This window comes from Lates calcarifer, linkage group LG1, assembly GCF_001640805.2.
Source record: "Lates calcarifer isolate ASB-BC8 linkage group LG1, TLL_Latcal_v3, whole genome shotgun sequence".
Taxonomy (NCBI): Eukaryota; Metazoa; Chordata; class Actinopteri; family Centropomidae; genus Lates; species Lates calcarifer.
This window is the reverse complement of record NC_066833.1, coordinates 10,308,287-10,328,737: the sequence shown is the minus strand read 5'-3', so window position 1 is coordinate 10,328,737 and position 20,451 is coordinate 10,308,287. Positions and strand designations below refer to the sequence as shown.

The following is a 20,451-nucleotide window of genomic DNA, read 5'->3' as shown; positions in this document are numbered from 1 at the left end:
ACAGCAGTTTGTTCATTCTTGGTGGTGTTTCTAATTGGGCTGGAAAGCTAACTTTAAATGCCATGCTCAGCTGTGCTCATTCAGTCTTCCTAAGCACTTCATTAGTTTGTGAAGCCCTAATTCAGAATTTAGCCACCGCTTGGCTGATAATAATGTAGATGTCCAGAGGTGTTTCACACTCTCCTGTGAACCCGAGAAGCAGTAAAGAGATCATAAAGGTAATAAATTCTCAACTTCCAGTCATCTCTGTGAGGTGTACTTAATGAGAGTAGCATGACTGCAGGCCTGAGATGATGATGCAAAAGTATGAAACTGAATCAGAGCCAGTGAGAGAACATTTCAGATCAGAGACATGGTTTTATTATCAGTTAACAGTATGGACTCTGCAGCGTCAGTATCATGGAGGCTTATGCAGTGTTAATAACTGAATTCAATCAATTCAGAAGAACATTACCTTATAGTTTTCACATAACCAATGTCTTAACTGCAGAATTCTAATATTACAGTGAAGAAAATCTTCTGTATATTGAAGGTGTCGTGTACAGTGCCTGCTTCATTCATCATAAACACTTTGTTTACCAGTGAATCTTTCTTGCTTTCTCTTTATTGCTGCTGCTGATTATGGGGGTACAAAGAGTTTCAGTGAACATAACTCTACAGAGGAATAGCTGCGAGTTAGATGAGAGCAGCTATTTACCCTGGCAGAGCACGGGAGTGGAAACAGGGAGACAGTTTGTAGGGAGGTCCTCCAGGCTGGTTAAAAAAAAACAGACCATGTCTAAACTCTGTTGATGAATAAGCAGGATAAAACTTTATTAATCAATAAAATTTGCTCTTTGACAAAGAGATATCATTGTTCTTTTACATAAATATATGGTGTTTACATCATCTGTAATACCACTGATATCATTACTGTACAAACAGACAAATAATAATTCTGTTACATGGTCAAATTTAATGTCATTTCACTTACATATTACTATCTGTGTTCTGTGTGTGTGTGTGTGTGTGTGTGTGTGTGGCTGCAATGCATTCATAACCACTGAAGCTGAAGGTTTTTACAAGCCCATGCAAAGCCTATAGTAACACAGAAGTGGTTAGTATTGCTATCATAGGTTTGTTAAATTAAGTAAATTGAGTGGTTTGATGCCTTTTCTGGGGAGATTATGATAATCAGTCCATTCATCAGTACAAGTACGACTAAAAGATACACAAATGTCAAAAGAGTGGACTTATGATCTCAATGATTTGGCACAGTCAAAGCTGCAGAATCTGACATATTTCAATGAAACAGTGACATGAATTCATATTTTGTAGCATCTGTCCAATGATAAGAGGCTTTGTGTTTGTGCAAACTGTAAATACATGTTCAGGAGTCTGTCTGCAGCTGTGATGATCATGGGACTACAGTTTGAGTTTCATATTTCTTTTTAAGCTGTTGCACTTACCCAGTGATTTACAGTGAGAGCAACACCTTCAAAAATCACCTGTCACTAACAAGCATAAGGAGGCCACAATCACAGTACTCAGCTAAAGTTTCTGTAGCATGAATGTGCACGAGAGAAGTGAAATGCAAAGAAAAAGTGCAAAGAAGAGAGGTAGAGAGGATTTTGTTGCCAAGATTGAAATGGTCTACAGTTTATCCAAACACAACAGTTTAGCATGTGAGCAACAGGCCTAGTAAAACATACTGTTTCTGAGACTGAGCTATCATGAGTTTGTTGTGTGCCTTATGTGGTGGTGTCAGCATGTAAACACTGTGCTTTGCTTGTAAAAGTCATTGTTAAGATTGTCTTCTATGCATCAGAGAGAGGGGGAAACATTACAAATCAGTGTGCTGTTGGTGAGTTGAAGTGGTGTGAGCTTCACACCTTCAGGTCCTAGCTAATCCTTACTCTTCACACAACGGAACTAAAGATAATACCAAGAATTTTGCACCTTGTCCAGTATGTTAACTCAGAATTGGTAATTACAGTGTAGAGTGGATGTAGGCCCCTTCAGAGTCACTGTCCAAGGCTTTGCAACTGTTTTCAGCCTGGGATAAATTTAGACTCTCTCCTGTGGTTCCAGTGCACTGAATACTAATTAATTCTCTTGTCATGCAGCTTCCAACCACAGGGAGGCTCACAAGCATTACAAAACCACATTTACAGGAAGAAACCAGACCTCAGTTTACCTGAACAAGTTCCCTCACATAAGACAGTGTAGATAGAGAGCTCATCCTGCCAGTATTTATAATTTAATCAACCCATGAATTTGTACAAAGTTAATCTATGAATTCAATCAATCTTATTTCTCATTTACTGGTGCTCCTGCTGGACAAACAATCCACACAGTTCATCACTGTTTAAATCTTCATTTTTTCTCTAAAAATATTCTGGTTGCCTGAGCTTCGGAATAATATAACGCAGCAGTCAGCGTAACTCCTGTCTCAGCTTGTAAAATAATGATTTGCTCTGCAATTAATTCTGTTTTTTTGTCAGCTTCTAATAAATGATATAAGAGAAAATTGAAAAGCACCGCTGAGCCTTGGACAGCGCTGTCAGATCCCACCTACACCCAGTCTGAGATTTCCACTTACAGTGCAATAACTTACAGTAAGACTTGTCATTTCATTTCACCAATAATCTACAGTAATATGTAAAACAACATTTACAGTATAAGCGCACTACAGTAAACATTTTTAACTATATGCAACACTGATCATCCTGTACTTTAACTATGAGCGGTCTTCTCCAAAAAGCCTGTTATGTCGGCCTTAAAGCACTATGACTATTGTGACCATTGTTACTGATGCACCCGAACAGTGTAATAAACATATTTACAGACTGTGAGGTTTGTATTTACATTCTGTTCACTGCACATAATAATGACTGATAACAATGGGAACATGCAGACCAAATGGGTAATAAACAGGGAAGCAGACACAGGAGAAAACACTGTCTCTGCAAATGTTATATGGTGTAAATGATATTCCCACAGGCTGCTTTATCTTTGTCATTGTGCTTAGATTCATCTTAGGTTTCATCTTTCCCATATGAACGCTGCAGTCAAAATGGGTAGAAACAGAATGAAATATTAGTAAAATAATATTAATAATAGTAATAAATACCCCCAACTCATTCTCAATGTTCCATAAGGAAAATGATAAATAAGAGAATCGTTGCAGGAAACCTTCCTGCAGAGTTTAGTGCTTATACGTCTATTAAATAAAAAATACTGATGTGCTTTTTCCATCATACCCTTATAACAACCTAAGGTTCTTCAGTTGTTAGCCATCTCCTGGTAAAACTCTATTTCATCAATGTAGGTTTCAAGTAAAAACACAAAAGTTATCGAGTGGATTTCAGTGAAACGACTGATCAAGGTATGTGTGTGTCTGTAAACAAATCAAAAGATTCTGTATGTACAATATATGGCAAGGAAACATATGGCATGTATATCAAATACAGCAGTTAAAATAAAACAGGATAAATAACACTGTGCTAAACTGTCAGTAACAAACACAGATGTAGGAAGAAGAGTTGGCTAATTTGTGCTCAGTCACATCACAGACAGTGCAGTGTAACACTAATGGGTCAAATAACTGTGTGCACTTAAGTTTACAGCCTCTGTCCAGCAAATATTTATCCTTCGTGTCTCCTGTTCTCTTTACCTCTGCTTGATTTTAGTTGTAGAGGTTTTGCATCAAGGAGGACCTCACTACGTTCACTGATGCTTTTCACCTTTCAGAGAAAGCAGTGTTTGCTGACTCAGTGATGCTTATGTTTTCTGTCTGAGCCTCTTTCTCTCTGCTTTCCACCTCCTCTCTCTATTTCTTTCAGGAACACATTAGGATATATAGCAGCTGCATTGAGAGGAGGAGGCTGGTTCTCCTGCGTGTTTTAGGAAAGATCAGCTCTACAAAACTAGAATAATAAATTAATTAGTGGGCAGTTTAGCTCAATGTGGAGTTTGTATTCTATAACTAAGATATAATAAGGATATATATGTTTTCTACACCTTTTGATAATCTTTATGTGAATGGTGTCATCTTAGCAGCAGCTACTGTAAGTCCAGGTCGAGCAAATCAAAAACCCCTTGCTGGTTCTCGAGCCTTCTTCCTTATTCAAGGTGTAATTTTTAAACTTTTAAACAAAAAGTGAAGAAGAATGGAAAAGAAGAGCTGAAGTGCCATCTATCCAGGTGGAGGTCTTCAATCATGTCCTTTCCCCTCAAAGTCTCTCAGACATTTTGTGTGTGCATGTATGTTTTGTCTGCACTATGTACAGAATATACAGCATATGTGCATATATGCATGTGTTTGAGAACATGAGTGTGTATCGTCCGTATGTATGTGCGGGTGAAGTGTGCATGTAAGAGTGTATGAAAGACAGAGAGAAGAGGGTGGAGGTCAGGAGGCAGCCAGGTGTGTGGGCACGTGGCATGTGTGTGAGAACCTGCTCGTCTGGTCAACACACACACACACACACGTCTCTCACTCAAAGCGTTCGTAGTTCCTCGTCTGTCTCACACGGGGAACCATGTCCTTCAGGAGTCTGTGGAGACAGAGAAAAGGACTGAGTGGAAAGTAGGAATGTAAAGCACCCCAGCTGGTACAGAGCTGTCAAGCTGTGAATCTGGTATTCATAGAATGTGGATTAAACATTTCAAACCAAGGGACTGCAGTTGGTTTAGCTCTTACTTGACCCCATATGCCAAAATGATGAGTCCAATGAGAACTCCGATGGTGCCATCCAGAAACCAGACATCAGCATGGTGCTTGAAAACTTCGGCACTGATCAGAATGGAAAATCCCATGATTCCTCCAACCATAGAGTTAAACCCTGCAATGCACAAAATGTGGAAAATTGAATAGTGACTTCAGAGATTTGACTTTGCTTTGTTATGCTAAGCTAAGCTAACAGGCTGCAGTACTGACATGGGAGTGCTGCTGATACTCTAAAATGTGGTATTATTCCTTTAAACAGACCTTTAGCATGCAGGCGGCAGAGGAGAAACACTCTTTCCGAGTTCTTTTCAAAAATATAAATGGCCATAGACCGCATAACTGTTGACAGTACTTGAGTTACCCTGTATAGCGGCTGGTGTTCTTTTATAATTACATTTCTCCTTGTGCGAAAGCTTGCACAGTGGGTTATTGTCTCGCCTGCAGTAAGTGTATAGTCTTGAGGGAAATAAATCCAGGTTCTGAGAACAGCAACCTCAGGTTTACTGGACTGATGCCCTGCATGCTCTGAGACCTAGGGATAGCAGTGAGTGTTTGTGTGTGTGTGTGTGTGTGTCTATAAGTTGCCACTGGTACATAACCTATCACTTCTTTTAATTCAGTTGTGCAAGCACACTGAAACATGCAGAGACGTATTCTGCCACTGTTTTGTGGTTTTGGTTTCAAATTTTTTAGATTCTGTTTCCTTTAAGTTGCCAGGTTTGTTTTTATGTTTGAGGTTAGTGTGCTGTAACCCTAACCCTGACCTTCACTTGATTTTTGATTTTAGAATTTTTTATACTTACACTCCAACATTTCAGAGGGAAATACTGTACTACATTTATTCAACAGTCACAGCTTCTAGTTACTTTGACTTTGAGCATATAAAATGTGCTGCATTGTTGTACAGTACATTAAACACCAGTCTCCCAACAGCTATAATAAATATCTCTAATGGACAATAAACGCATTTTGCTGATAAAACGTATGTACTTTTAAACTGCCACTGCCAGTTTTACTCCAGTGAGAAATCAGAGTACATCCTCCACTGCTGTAAACATATCAGCTCTGTAAATATTCAGAAGTTAACGTAATTTTAATTTTCCTGTTTTACATTCATATACTATAAAATGAGGTTAAATGAACAAGGTTTTGACTGCTTTTTCGTTTGTTTTTGTTCATGCCGGACACCATCTTGTTATCTCTCTCTGTGTACAGGATGATTCAATCTACTCACAAGCTCTTCTTCATCTAAAATGATAGAAATGAGTGTGTGTGTGTCCTACCATCAGTGATAAGTGCCCGGCTCGTCAGCACTCTTCCCAGCATGAACTTGGCCACAGCCAGCACAGCGCACGTGAACCCGCTCACTATGGACACACTGAAGAGGAAGTCATCCTGAAGAAAGACAGGGAGGAGAGAGACAGCTGCAGTGTGGCCGTGAAGGCAGCACCAACACGATCAGCGAGACAGAATGACCCACAAAGCCTCTGTCAGCTCGACCATTAATAAAATATATAGGCTTGACTTCAACCCAAGGTCACACAGATGAGTGTTGTGAGGTCTGGTGTTTTCGACTTAAGTCTCAAACAGACTCAGCAAAAAACGACACTTGACCCGGGAGTATCTCTCTTTTTTAATTGGCCCAACAGGGGGAGGGAGACGGAGGCAGAGACAGGAAGGACCTCCAATCTACTAACCAGTGTATCGCAGCGGTGGCTGCTGTGGGCTTCTGCTTACATAAACAGATGTCATGTTGTCTGTCCTGGTTTGGTCTCAAAATACTCACATTGCCAAGAAGTGTGACTCCAGCTCTACAGTACGCCAATTAAATAATTTACATGCTGATAAATTCATTGAAAAAACTCAATAGCAGGTCACAGCTCTGACACACTAAAATTGGAAATCAGTAACCCTCCATTATGCTGGTCTCTAAGGACGGTCTCACTCATGTCTCCTCTGGGCAGCTTCCTTAAACATGGAGATGCCACCAGGGGAGCTGTTGTTAACATTATCGCTAACACCTGCGAATGAGACTATTTCCTACATAACAGATGCATCATATTTACTGTATAAAGAGCAGTAACTCATGTTGTCGGGACACTTATCATCATCATTCAGGAGTTTCCTTTGATTACCTGGTTCGCTTACTCCCATTTACCTGAATTACATAGAAGCAAATGAAGAAGAACTCTTGTTGTGTTGTTTGTATTTCACAGTTGGGACACATTAGGGAAACTGATATCTTTCATTATTTTTAATTCAGTGTAACTCCACCCTCTATTCTCTGGAGTTCACTGCACTGTAGATTCCTCATTTCGATGATTTTTTATTGAGGAAATCTCATTGCTCTCAAGAGTAACACGAGTGTCACCTGTGTCTCAACATGCATGTGTAGTATGTATGTATTTGCTGCATCAGTATGTGCTGCCCTGTCTCTCTCTTCCTCTCCAGCAGGAAGGGAGAGCCAATCTCAGTTCTCTGTGTTTAATCAGGCACTAGACACAGACAGCCTGCCATGAGAGCAGCAACCCAGGACGTGACGCGAATCAGGATTCCTGATTCTCTGCACCCTCTGTCCACTCAGTGGGATTTTACAGCCGTGTGCTTCAAAGCAGCGACACTTTACAGTCTTCACACTGTAGTGCAATTTCATTCAGGATGTTCAGTTTACTCGTGATCAGAGAAATCTCTCAGAGGACGAAGCAAGAGAAGCAAATTTAGTCAATGACGCCATCAACCGAGAAATGTCACACTCAGACTGCAGATTCTCCAGCCCATCCTAAATGTTCCATTTTCTTTTTATTTTCATAATTTCTCTCTCTCGCTTTTTTGTCACACACACTGTCCTGCGGACGCATTCACACTGAGCACGTGAACAGATCACTGCTGGTATGATAAATCACCTCTGACTGCTGTCTGATGAAGACCTCGAACAAGCCTGTTTCTGCGATATATACACTGTATATAGATACAGATACAGAGAAAGAAAGGCCATGAATGACAAAAATGAAAGGCTGAAAATGACAAAGCAGTAAAGACAGACATGACGATGGAGGGAGACAGACTGGGTGAGCGTGTAGGGAGAGGTTAGAGAGGGAGCATAATGATGAAAGAGCTGAGGAAAACAATGAAAAAGATGGGATACACAGGGAAGGGGTCAGAGAGAGAGAGAGAGGAAAAAGATAATGAATAAGGTAGCAAGGGAAGAAAGTAGGCAGAGGCTGGATAAATGAGATGGAGAACAAGATGAACCTATCTTTCAGAGCCAGCCAAACCAAGCAGCCAGTGACAGTATTTTACATAAAAAGATGAAGCCAGATGGCTCAGATCTCTCTTAAACAAACCGACAATCAGTTACATGCTGTAGGTTATACTGCTAGGAATAATCCACCACAGGACTGTACAGACTATCTTCTCTCACGACCTTGAGAGAGGACCCGAGAGAAGGTTTGCATTATGTTACTACACATAAAAACATTCATATTTAACTTATTTAAAAAGAAAAAAAAGAAGCAGAGCTGGGTAAGAGCGAGAGCGTTGGCAGGAAACAGGTCTAGACTGAAAGAGAAGGTACAAAGAAGAAAAGAAGGGAGGAAGATGCTGAGGGAAAGACAGAGAAAGAGAGAGAGAGAGTGTCAAAGAGACAGACAGTGGTAATAGGCTCTTGCTGGTGTCGAGAGGCTCCTCTGAGACCCAACACCCACAGTTTCTATTAACATAATGGCAGTGGAGCATCAAACACAGTCTGTGGAATAGCTGCTGCCCTCAATGTGCTTCTCTGCTGGTTTCTGTCTCTTGGCTTTATCTCTTTTGATTTGTGGCCAAAAGGGTTTCAATGAAAATATGCACTTAAAACAAAAAGGACCCACACACACACACACACACACACTTTGTTTGTCTAGTAAAGATGATTACACAAACTCACAGTAGATCTCTCCATATCTATCCCTCACATGGATACCTTTGTTTCACCTCATATAACCTACATCTGCTCTTAATCTCTTTGTTGAATTTATTATTTTTGGATACAGCAGTTGTATGTCTTGTCCTGTGTATGTGTGGCTTTTAGTGTTCAGTTCTTTTTCTGTACTAGCACCCAGATTGTGCTTTGGGAGCCATCAGTCTGGATGAATGTAAGACTTAAGGTGTGTTCAGACAGAAAGAGGGGAACATTTTAGCTGTGGCTCAGGGTGTGAACTGCCAAGATGTGTCCCTCTGAGGTGAAACTGTTTCAACTTGAGGGAATGATTAATGCTTTTCTTAGGGCTTTACAAATCTGCTTCACAACATACAGCGACAGCAGACTGATCAGTGCTTGTTTTTCTGTCTCAAAGCAGCTTAGAATGACTTTCTGTCACCATTTTATAATGACTGCTTAACAGTCTTGGAAATACAGTATATATTTACTACTCGGGGCTGTCACTTTAATTTGAAATTTGAATGAAATATAATTCAAAATTTACAGTCTATAAGCAAAAACCTGTTTGAAGTGGCTCAGCATGCCTTATTGACCTATACTTTGACCTAATATTTAGGATTATAAAATCACCAACAAAGACAAGGCAGCCAACTTTTTAAAAACAAATCTGAGGAGTCACTTGCCTCCAAGGCACCAGAAATGGAGCAGAGCAATGTCTGTTAATGTGGACTGTGGGATTGTGAATAAATAGCACGCCACTTTCACGACATTTCACATGTCATTTTTATCCATTTTAAGCTTCATTTAACTCAGTTTGAGTTGGGGTTAGGGCTCAGGGGAGTGGGAGGGTTAGGGGTTAGGAGGTAGAGAAATGACAAAGTGTGAAATGTGCAAAAAGCCACCAAAAAAAAAAAAAAAAGCGTAGTGATAACACGTAAAATGATTTAAGGAAATTGGTGTGTTATTCATACGCTGTATGGTGATACCAGGCTGCAGTTGTGTAACTGTCAGAATAAGGACAGAACTGGAGTCCTGTTTGAGTATATTTTAAAAAATAAGTTTTGCAATTGGTTTATGAGAAGGGAAATGCATTCAATATGTTAGGCCTTAAACACACAGGACAAACCTTTTTGTTTGTCAACAAGAAAACTCCACAGGGACCTTAACCCTTTAGGATACACTCTCTGATGGGATGTGAGGATATTTTTGGGGTTTGGCAGGGTCGCTGACTCTGTAACAGAATCAGTGCACCTTAAAGCTTTGAAACTACATAATAGGAAACTTAAGAGAACTGTGTGTTTTTGGAGTGTAAAAGCTTGGCTTCTGCCTGTGCCTCGGCTTCACTGGTTAGTGAGACGGACAGATGGTAAGGGTTAAATCATTTACAAGCCAGATAGCAGGGCTCAAAGCAGGGAACTGGAAACGGATGCGATGGGCACTCCCCAAACAGGGTGATGACGGAGGAGCTGGGGCCGTGCCTCAGCAACAGAGAGATGATATTTTGGGAGCTTATCATAGTCTTAACACCTCCAGAGAGGTGTGTGTGTGTGTGTGTGTGTGTGTGTGTGTTGTGGGGGGACGGGAGTGGGGAGTGTGACATTAAAAAGAAAGACTGTGTGTGTGTGTGTCTGTGTCGAAGAGAAAAAAGGAACAAAAGTCAGGTGGATGGAGACAAAGACTCTGACGTCAACAGAGCAACAGCACAGTGCTAAAAAAAGACACCTAGCTCACAACCATAACTGGTGTGTGTGTGTTTCTCTGTTTGTACATGTACTGTGCATGCACTGATTCAAATTAAGCACATATGGAGCTCCAGGCTCTTGTTGATATTATCATCTATTACTAGAGTTTGTATACATGTGTGTATGTGGTGCGCAGCCAAAAACTCAGACACACCTGCATCTGTGTTTGCCATTTTCTCATAAACACACTGTGTGCGTTGTTGGGGAAATACAGATGCTAATGAGTTGTGTCTTTTTCATATAACACTGTAGAAAATCCTGAGGCCTGAGGTTAAGTTTAAACATCAGGCGGCTCTGTAAATAAATAATCTGTCAGTACTACCTGAAGCAGGATCAAAACTAATAATGATAATTAGCATAATTACAATTATGATCACAGGCAATCAAACAGGTGTAATAAACTCTCTGGTTCTCCGTCAGACAGTCTTCCCACAACATACCAATGCCAAGAATCGCCTGTCACAACCCACTCACTGAGCAAAATCTCAATATTTAGTACTGAAATCACTTTATTAGCATTTTATTTAAGTCTTTGAAATCTGAGTAAGAACTTTACACATTTTAACAATGGAACAAAAAAAGGTTAAAGGTTAAAAATGTTATGCCCATGATGCTCACAGAAAGCTTCAGGTTAGGTTATGGTTAAGATTAGGTAACAAAAGCTAAGCTTTAATCCATGGTTCCTCCAGACCTTCGCCTTTAACCAAACTGCATACATGCCACACAATTGTGCACTAGTAGTGAGCAGAAATTGTGCACTTGAGTATCTTTCAATATCAACATAATTCTTTGAGAGATTGGGCTGATATGTATGTGTGTATATGTGGTCTTACCACTTCAGGTGGCACCCTGGTAGCCAGATCATGGATGGCCTTTCCAAGGATGCACATGGAGGAGAGCACAAACACAACTCCGAGGACTACACATGCTCTGCAACAGAGAGACAGGCAGAGAGCAGAATGTTAGCTGTCGGATTAGACTGCACTGCTTCAGACAGTGTGATGCTAAACCTGCCACATAGATGTAGACCTAAAGAAGTTGGCAAAAGAGTAGTTAAACTTGTTTCTTTCTCCTGCATTTGAATCAGGAATCATTTTTTATTTTCCTGCTGCAGCAAAGACCCAAACAAATGTTCACATAGCCCTGACATAAACAGTTATAAATGATGCTGGCAGTGGCCTTTGGCAGTCTGGCAAACTAGGAAAGGTTTTCACCCTGCTTCCATGAATTATCAGAATAACACCTGCACAATTCAACCCTTCACTGGCTTGAACTGTAGTCTAGGCATCTCTACACTTTGAAATGACAGGATGAGCTGACTGATGCATCAGTTCCCTTCAATTAACCTAAACATTAGAGTTAATTTCACAGGCTAATGATGAAATTAGCCACATGACACTTTGTCTGGCTGAGTGCTCAGAGTTTAATGTTGCATCTGACTTTAAATTTCTCCAAAAAGCATAATCCCAGTGCTTGGCAGAAATCAGACAATCCTTCCCGCTCCATTTGGATCACTGCGTGCTACCAGAACAAACAGCTTGTCGATCTCTGTCAGAGTACATGAGGTTAATAAAAAGAATATAGGGATAATTAGGTTGTTTTTAGGGGGTGTGGCTCGGAGATGCTTGCGTAGGCACACTCCGTTGCTCTGGCAGCAACGGTTTAAGACATGGTGATTCAATGCCTCTCCATCACTCGATCATTTATACTCCTTCTTCCTCTGACACAATCTGCTGGGCCCAAATTACAATATCTGTCTCCCATCTATCTCACCACAGGCCACAGGCGCTGTATCTTGACAGGTGCAGCGATATGGTGTTTCTTCCTTACTGATTTTGCCGGTGGTCGGTCATAATAAAACTGCCACGATTCACTGAGAAAAGGCAACTTTTAAAGCCAGAAATGCTTCAAAAAATGAAAATTAGAATTAGATTTTGTGTGTGCTCATTTTTGTGCAGATAGTCACGTGTGTATTTTATGTGCATGTGTGTGAGGCAGTGTGTGTTGGTGGAGTGGCAGCTCGGTCTTTCATCATTTGAGACAGCTCTGAGCTAAGCAGAGGAGCTGTTCTAAGATGAACAAGGCTCTGTGCAACTTGACAGCCACTTGATGAACCTAGCTGAGCTGCAGCAGGCCTGAACACTGATGGATTAACAGGCCTGTGTTTAGCAGCGATGTACACTGACATAGAATAAGTTACTTTGTTCAGTTAGGAGTGAGTGATTCCACTCCCTGTGAAAGTCATTCTCTTGTTTTTAACATCAGTAAAAAGCCTAAAACTTCAGGGTGTTGAGTCCTCACACAGTAACACAATAATAACAGTAATGTGAAAAGGAAGAATGTCTGTAATGAGATTTTTCGACTAGCTGAGGGCTCTGAGTCATTCATAAATCCAACATGCTCTTGAAATGATCTTTCACTGGGAGTTTTGAAAGTTGGCTGTGCAGATCTTTTATTTCTGGATGGGTTTGAAGTTCGGGGAAGTAAATACACCAACGCATCGCTTCAACCTTGGAATAACACAACACAACACACTGGACTGAAAGGCAATGAAATGAAGTCCTCATGCACTACAAAACAAAAGCAGCTCTCTTGCTTCCCTTACTCCCATTCAGGAAAGTACATACATGGGCTCAGTAAACGCTTTAACGAGTGTGAAAATAACGTGAATCAACAGCCTTCACTGTCACCGGATTTCAAGCACCCAGGCCTCCAACAGAGTTCAGAGGACGTTCGCGCTGTTCACTCGCTCACTGTGGCCCAGAATCTAGAGATTTTATGTCAGGTTTTCCCTTTGTCATCTCTACTTTCCTCTCTTCATGTAGCATCAGGCCTCAGGCAAGGTGGGATAACAGATCCCCACACGTCTCTGCAACGCTTTAAACAACTACAGTTGATTCTATTTTCACATCATTAACAGTTTAACCACCTTTGTTGTGTCATGGCCTTTGCCAGTGACATCAACCATGAGAAATGAAAATATGATGTCAACCAACTTTTAACAGCGTCAGAAAACACTGTAAAACCAGATGTGGTTGTTGAATTTGCATCTTGACTCATGATAAGGGCAATTTATGGGCCAAAGAAACAAGAAAGGAAAAGTTAAATGGAATATACACATGGGTAAATAGATGAATTTGTGCAGTGAAATGAAGAAGCCCTTGATCTGATGCAGAGTCATTATTAATCAAACATCCATGTACTCACATGTACTCCCTGTGTGCAGAGTGCACCGCTGCTGCATTGCTGTAGCGCCAGAGGACAATGACTGATGACAGGACGTCCAGCGTGGCATCAAACTACAGCAGAAACAGAAACCAGGTAACCAAAGAGAGAAAGGAGGACAGAGAGGAAAGCACTTAATAATATCTTTACTCGAAGAAGATGAAACAAAAATAGGCACTTGTTCAGATATGTATCAGTTAAGATGTCTCAGTAGTTTTAAAGCAGCAGTTAAGACTTCCTATGGTGTGAAATATACAGGAAGTAATAACCAAGAGACTGGTGTTGATGTTTGATAGCCACAGGGAAATAAAGGTGATAAACATTATTAGAATCGTAAAATGACTTTGAACTTCATTTGTCAAATAACCTTCTCAAAGACGACTAAAGAAAGTTTTATCTCCCCTGAAGCTGTATCATAAAATATGGAATGATCATTATCATTTCATTTTCAAGTCACATAATGTACCTGTAAAAGAAAAAAATGATGTTAAAAATCAACTTTCAACTTATCATAGTAGCTAAAGCGACCAGTGATCAGTTGCTGTGATCTAACCTCTTTACGTTGTCTTCTTACTACTTTATTAAAACTGTCATAGACAGCCAAGCACTTGCTAATTAAATTCTGATCTGCAATAAAGAGATAGCTAGCACTGTGGATTATGGCTTATAATATTTCAATCACATTATGCTAATCACATTTTTCCTCACTAGCCCAGGGTGTGGATGATTTCATTTTCACTACGCTCTTATTAAGGCTCCTTAAAAAAAACCTAATCACACTCTCAGTCACTTCCTCTAAATAAGAAGAAGTAATAAGAAGCTTTATTTTGGTAAAAGACAGCAGACAGCAAACACAGATAGCATTTTGACATTCAACCTGAGCTCTGTGCCCAGTCCCCCTTCTCTGCCCTGTTACCTTGGAGACAAATGGACCAATAACACTTTGGTACCGGGACTCATTAATAAATCACTGAGACGTTATGACTAATTGATCAATGGAAGTGGAGGGAAAAAGGAAGGTGGAACTCACGGCAAATCCAAAGGCTGACGCGCTGTGTCTCATGAACGATACAGCTGTGGAGAGAGAGAAAGAGAAGGAGAGAAAAGTGATGTCAGTGATTTCTTTACATTTGCTGCATCTGCATCATAATTACATGATGAAACATTACAGGATTATGAGGTGTTTCACCTGGATTTCTTTGTTGTTATCGAACGAGCACAACAAAATGAAAATCCACTGTGATGGACAAAATGACAACATGAAATATTTATAAAAGAGAGTTTAAGAATATCAAGAGAAAACAGAATGGAGGCACGGAGGTAAAACTGTTGAATGTGTGTTTGTTTTTAACAGAACATCTGCTCTTTTGGCTGGTGGATGATTCATATTAGGAGCTCGCCATACACCCTTAGAGAGGAGAAACAGTGATCTCAAAGTGTGCAGGTGAAATACTATGAGAAACCCTTCCTCTTCATTCATCCAAAAAGATCTAAATTATTGTTCATAAACCACAGTTTTTTAGCATAACATCAACAATCATTAAAATCTGATTTTGGGCAACAGGGGGCAACAAGACATCCCATAATCCCACCATTATATGATGCAACACGAGCCTTTAGAGATGTAAGAAAATCTCTACAATAATACCTCCATAACAAGTCCACGATACGATATTCATGATATTTATAGAGTCAGTTGTATTCCTGACTTGTAGGTAACGCAGTCTGACAGTGTCTGCATATAGTTTTTTGTTCATCTGAAATGAAACCGAAATGCTTCTTCACGTCAGATCTAAAAGACGCTGGAGCATCCACAGTTTCAAAGGCTTTGTCTCTCTCACTCGCGCTCTGTTCTCCCTCGCCTCCAACACTGGCGTCTGCCAGCTTCACTGTAGATTTGAAGAAGGAGCGAGCGGAGCACAAAGGATGATGGTCTCTGTAGTTGGTTGTGAAGTTGAAGCTTTCATTTGAAGTCATTTTTCTGGCTTTCAGATGAATCTAAGTCCAGTGTTCACTCACTGTTTAGCTCTTCTTTGGTCTCCACCAACTAATGAGGGAAATGACTCTTTAGCTGCCAAACAACCAGCCTACATGTGTGTCCATCAGAGTATCTGACATGACATTTATCAACATAACCTTGGCATTTTCTGGAAGTTTTCTTGTTCTATAATAGAAATGGTCATTAACAACCTGAACAGTCCTGGTCGCCCCTCTGCCTCTCCCTGTTCTTCCCTCTCTCCCTCTCTCCCTCCCCCTGTGTTTTCAGGACAGAGTCTCAGGGGACACCATATCGGCAGTTAAATCACCATGGTAACAGGGGGATTTGAGGGCAAACTGGGAGTTGGTTTGAAGTCAACAAAGCTTTCATCTCCTTCCTCTCGCTCGTTCTTTCTCTTTGTCATCTTCCCAATCTTTTCTCCTGGCATCGCCTTTCTCTCAGACTCTCAGATTCTGATTTCCTTCGACACGTATCTCTTTCTTTCTTTCTTTCTTTCTTTCCTCGTTCACTATCTCAGTGTTTCCTGCCACACCTTTGAGAGGTGGCCTTTTTGCCTGCTTTGTCTTTTATTGACTCTGGCTACACTTCACTGCGAGACACCGCATTTTGCCTGGCACTGATAAATACTTAAACCCTTAATTACAAATAATGTTTCATTTCTTTTAATGCTCATAGATTCACTCGTGAAAAGGAGAGCGCAGTGGGTAGAGGAGAGGAAAAAGGGGAGAAAAGAGAGAAGGTGAAAAAGGGGGAGTTAAAGGGAGAGGAGGGGAGAGGGCAGTCCCCTGATACAAGACAGCTGGTACTAGTCAGGCTGGGTGTGTAACACATGACTGCCCACACACACACACACACTCGCACACACACATATGCTCTCTCTGTGTCTGTCCTGGAGACCGTCACCCAGAGTCTCCCTTTCTTTTTTTTTTTTTTCCTCACTCGCACGTCCTCTCTCTTGATTGTCTTCTCCCTCACGTACAAACTCTCTCACACACGCAGTTTGTGTCAAATCTCTGGAGCTCCACCAGGTCTCTGACCCATCTGGACTCTCCAGAAACTGAGCCAAACAGAGGGTGGGCCTGCTTTACGTGGGTTCAAGAACAAAATCCAGAAAAATCATGTAAACATATTATCTTCTGTCAGTTTGAGAAATTAAGATGGAAGCTGCTTGTGAGCTTGTCAGATTTGCAAACATTTAACAGTAAGCAATGTAGTCTAGTGAAATCTTGTGAAAGAAATTAAGACTGAAATCACTTGCTAATGGCTTTAAAAGTCATTCACCTGCAGTATATTAACAGTCTGGTCTTGTTTAAGGAGATAATCTATGGTTTGCTGGGTTCATGTGAAAGAAAAGAGAAACAAAGAAAGAGTTAAGAGTCAGGTTTCAGGCAAGAATATTATTTGTAATCCAACTAATACCATGAACTTTTCTCATTCTGAAAATTATTAATCTGCTGGCTGTCTATTCTATAATGTGTCTCACATCCTGCAGCCTTTTATCTCATGATCAGACTTGTGTTAACACGGCCATCTCACTGAAAGACCATTGGACACCATGCACTGAAGGTGATGCAGTGGTTAGCACTGTCACCTCACAGAAGGAAGGTTCTGGCGAGCTGTCCGGGTGGACCCCGCCTCTCACCCAGTGTCAGCTGGAAGTGGTTCCAGCCCCCCATGACCCTCAAAGATAGGCAGTACAGAAAATGGTCTCATCCTCAACTCGTAGCGGGTTATCACATTTGGTGTGAAAAGAGTCCCAGACCCATTCACACAGTATGTGTCTCGGATCAGGATCAGCAGGCAAACAAACCACACCAGGACATCGTCTGTTTTGATCCAGTGTCTTTGACTTTCCGGATGTAAATGCTAATAACTATCAGTACATGAAGAGACGCTGACTCAGCGGCCTCCTGACCCTGCGGGTTCCTGGGCAGATGATGTGCATTGACCCATTCAGGAAGACCAAACAGACAGTGTGTTTGCAAGTGAGTATGAGCACAATGTCAAACATAAAAGCTGTATGGACAAGTCGTTGGCCAGTAGAGTCAAACTACTTAGCCACCCCTGCTCCAGAGATCTGCTGTGGACAACCATAGTCCCAGTCGTTTGATGGTTAGCGGTTTGCTCAGGGGAATCCATGATTTCCAAGTTGTTAGAGGAGTAAAGCTGTGTCTCCTCTCTTCTTCTCTTCTCTTTCTTTCTTTAAACCCTGTGTGCTATCCTTACTGTGATTTCATGCTATCGGGTGTACTTCCAGTGATGTGGGAGGTGGTGACCTCTGATAATTAGCTCTTGGATGTAAAAGCCTCTATGTGTGACCGTCTACATTCCACGACCTCTGATACAAGAGATCAGAGCTGAAACCTGCTGGCTGAGAAGCACTGACCCATAAACTGTCATGGCTTTAGCCGAGTTTTGTGGCTTTCACTGTGGAGCACATACAAGTCTAAACTCTTACCTAAATAACAGACTGATTATAGGCAGATTATCATTTCCTTTACAGAGAGACATGCAAATTCTGACATGACTGACCCATGCCTATGTTTTAAACATGTGACTACAGCGTGCCTGTGATCAGGGAAAATCCTCTTTATGCAACTACAAGGCCATGTGCAGCTTTTTTTCTCAGAATACTGTGGATAATGTACAGTGTATCATATTATCACACAGGCTACACATTACGAGGTTATGAGTTGTGGTGATTTGGGCCAGCTCAAACTGAAACTGCTGCATGTTCAGAAATAAAAAATAAAACTCTCTGATGCACATTTTAAAATCACCACAAACTACTGAAGCTGTACGGTAAACAAACGATCGGCTGTGTGAGGGCAATAAAAGGTTAGCTGGAATCCAAATTTAGCAAAAATGTTTCCTGCTTTTCTGGATAAAATCTGTCCACATGAGTCTGGCTGTTTTCTCTGAATCTCTCTTTGTATAATAAATCGTTTATCTGACCCTCTGTCTTCAAAACCAATGCAGTGAGTCAACCAGTATGTTAATCAGCCCTCTCATTAGGGAGCAGTTTGTGCACATGCACACATGCAAAGATACACACACACACACAGTTATTTTCTTCCTTGCTATGTTTAAAATGTATTCAGCTCCAGAAAGAACAGATGTCCTCTCTGTGTGTCTGTGTCATCTGTCTAGAAACTAATTTAGGAAACAGTTAAGACTCCTCAGCTTTATCACCACCTCAGCCTTATTTCTTCCTTCATTTTCCGTCATGTCTCAACTCTAATTTAAACAAGCAGTAATAAAAAATAAATAAAAAATGCGGTACAGTTTTTGTACACAGGGTCATCAAGCCACAGACCGACTTCTTCTCTTGGTTCCATATAAGATACTGAGTTGAAATCAGTAGGTTTCTCCTCCCGGCAGTTATTCATTTTCCCAGTTTCTGCTCTCAAGCTCATTTCGATGTGCCAGCCGTCTGTGTGGTTACTGCCTGCCAGCAAATCGATGCCTCTTACGAGGAGAGCAGACACTATTCTGTGAAACATCCTTTGGGTTGTTAGTTAATCAGGGAGGCAAGTGTGCATGACCAGTGCTAACAAGACTGGAGAAACAAGGGAGGAGGCGGGAGGGGCGAGTAGAGGAGGAGGAGGTGGAAATGGAGTGAGGAAGGGAAGGGAGGGAGGAAAAGGCAGAAGGACAGCAGGAGAACAGGAGAGGGACTGAAGTGGATGTGATGATGAAGGAGGGGCTGGAGGGAGACTGAAGTGTGAAAAGATGAGAGGGTGGAAGAGGAGGCAAAACCACAAACGACAAGAAGGGAAAACACTCGCTGTAGAGTCCTGTGTGTGTGTCCTGTCCCCAGACTGACAGGGATGTCTGCAGATATACTAATAACCAGTGTTTTGAAACAGCTGTCAGTTCTCTGCCTTTGTTCTGACACTTTATGAGAAGCATAATGCTAATCCTAACCCTAATCAGACGATTATACCAGTTTAAGGCTGTCAGACACGTGGCCATACAGGCTTTTTTTGGTCCATTTCTATTCTGTTCTATTTCTTTCTTTTTTATGTTCCCCATGGTCCACTCAGATGTCCTGCCAACACCTGCATAGCTCACCATGGCTGTAGCAATGGCTACGACTTGGCAGCAGTAAAACCCCAATTACCAGTGAGTTATGCAACAACCGGGGCCAGTGCCAACGCTTAACACCCATACTCTCTCGCTTTCTCTCACTCTCCTCCTCCCAAATGTTCCTCTGACACTGATTATAAACAGAAGATAGATGGATAGATGAAGCAGCATCTGGTCAGAAGCCAGTTCCAGACCAGATTTAGAGAGTGTTGGGGACCTATGTGCAAGATGCTCACATTAATATTCCTTGGATTATATTGTTCTTAACATATGAAAATATACGTGATTATGTATGTTTGAGTTAAGAGCATTTACTGTAATGAATCTGTATGTAATTACTGTGCGAGAAAATACACACATACTGTATATGGGTGGATGGTGGTTTGATTTTTCTGCATGGTTGCACTGCTAACATTGATTCCACTGATGCTCTGTAATTGGCTTTAGTCATCTACTATCTAAAAAATAAAACTAAACAAAGGTGCAGTACCAGCGAAAACTATCAATAAATGTAATGCTGCTATCGTACAAATCAGTGGTTAATTTCAGCTCACACACTCCGAGCCAGCATTCATCACAAAGGAAGATCATCAAAGCATTGATCTGTTTGGCCACTCAGGCAGAACTCAAGAAGGTGAATATCACACAAATCTGACTGATTATGGCTTTATAAATTTGCTATGGCTACCATGTTGGCAATAAGGTGTCTATTTACACAAGCAGATATATATTAGCATCCCATTAAGTCCAACATTTCCTGTCCTTT

General features: G+C 41.1%; 1 protein-coding gene across 1 annotated transcript in view; it reads right to left on the bottom strand.

The window, feature by feature from the left end:
- Positions 1-788: 788 nt before the first annotated feature.
- Positions 789-20,451, bottom strand: part of tmem163a (transmembrane protein 163a) — a 51,702-nt gene continuing 32,039 nt past the window's right edge. Inside the window, exons 3-8 of the mRNA XM_018682287.2 lie at positions 14,628-14,671; positions 13,580-13,671; positions 11,206-11,302; positions 5,995-6,106; positions 4,685-4,826; positions 789-4,538 (exon numbers count right to left, since the gene is read on the bottom strand). Coding sequence (XP_018537803.1) covers positions 4,478-4,538; positions 4,685-4,826; positions 5,995-6,106; positions 11,206-11,302; positions 13,580-13,671; positions 14,628-14,671 — 548 coding nt within the window. The 3' untranslated portion in view covers positions 789-4,477. The remainder of the gene's footprint in view (positions 4,539-4,684; positions 4,827-5,994; positions 6,107-11,205; positions 11,303-13,579; positions 13,672-14,627; positions 14,672-20,451) is intronic.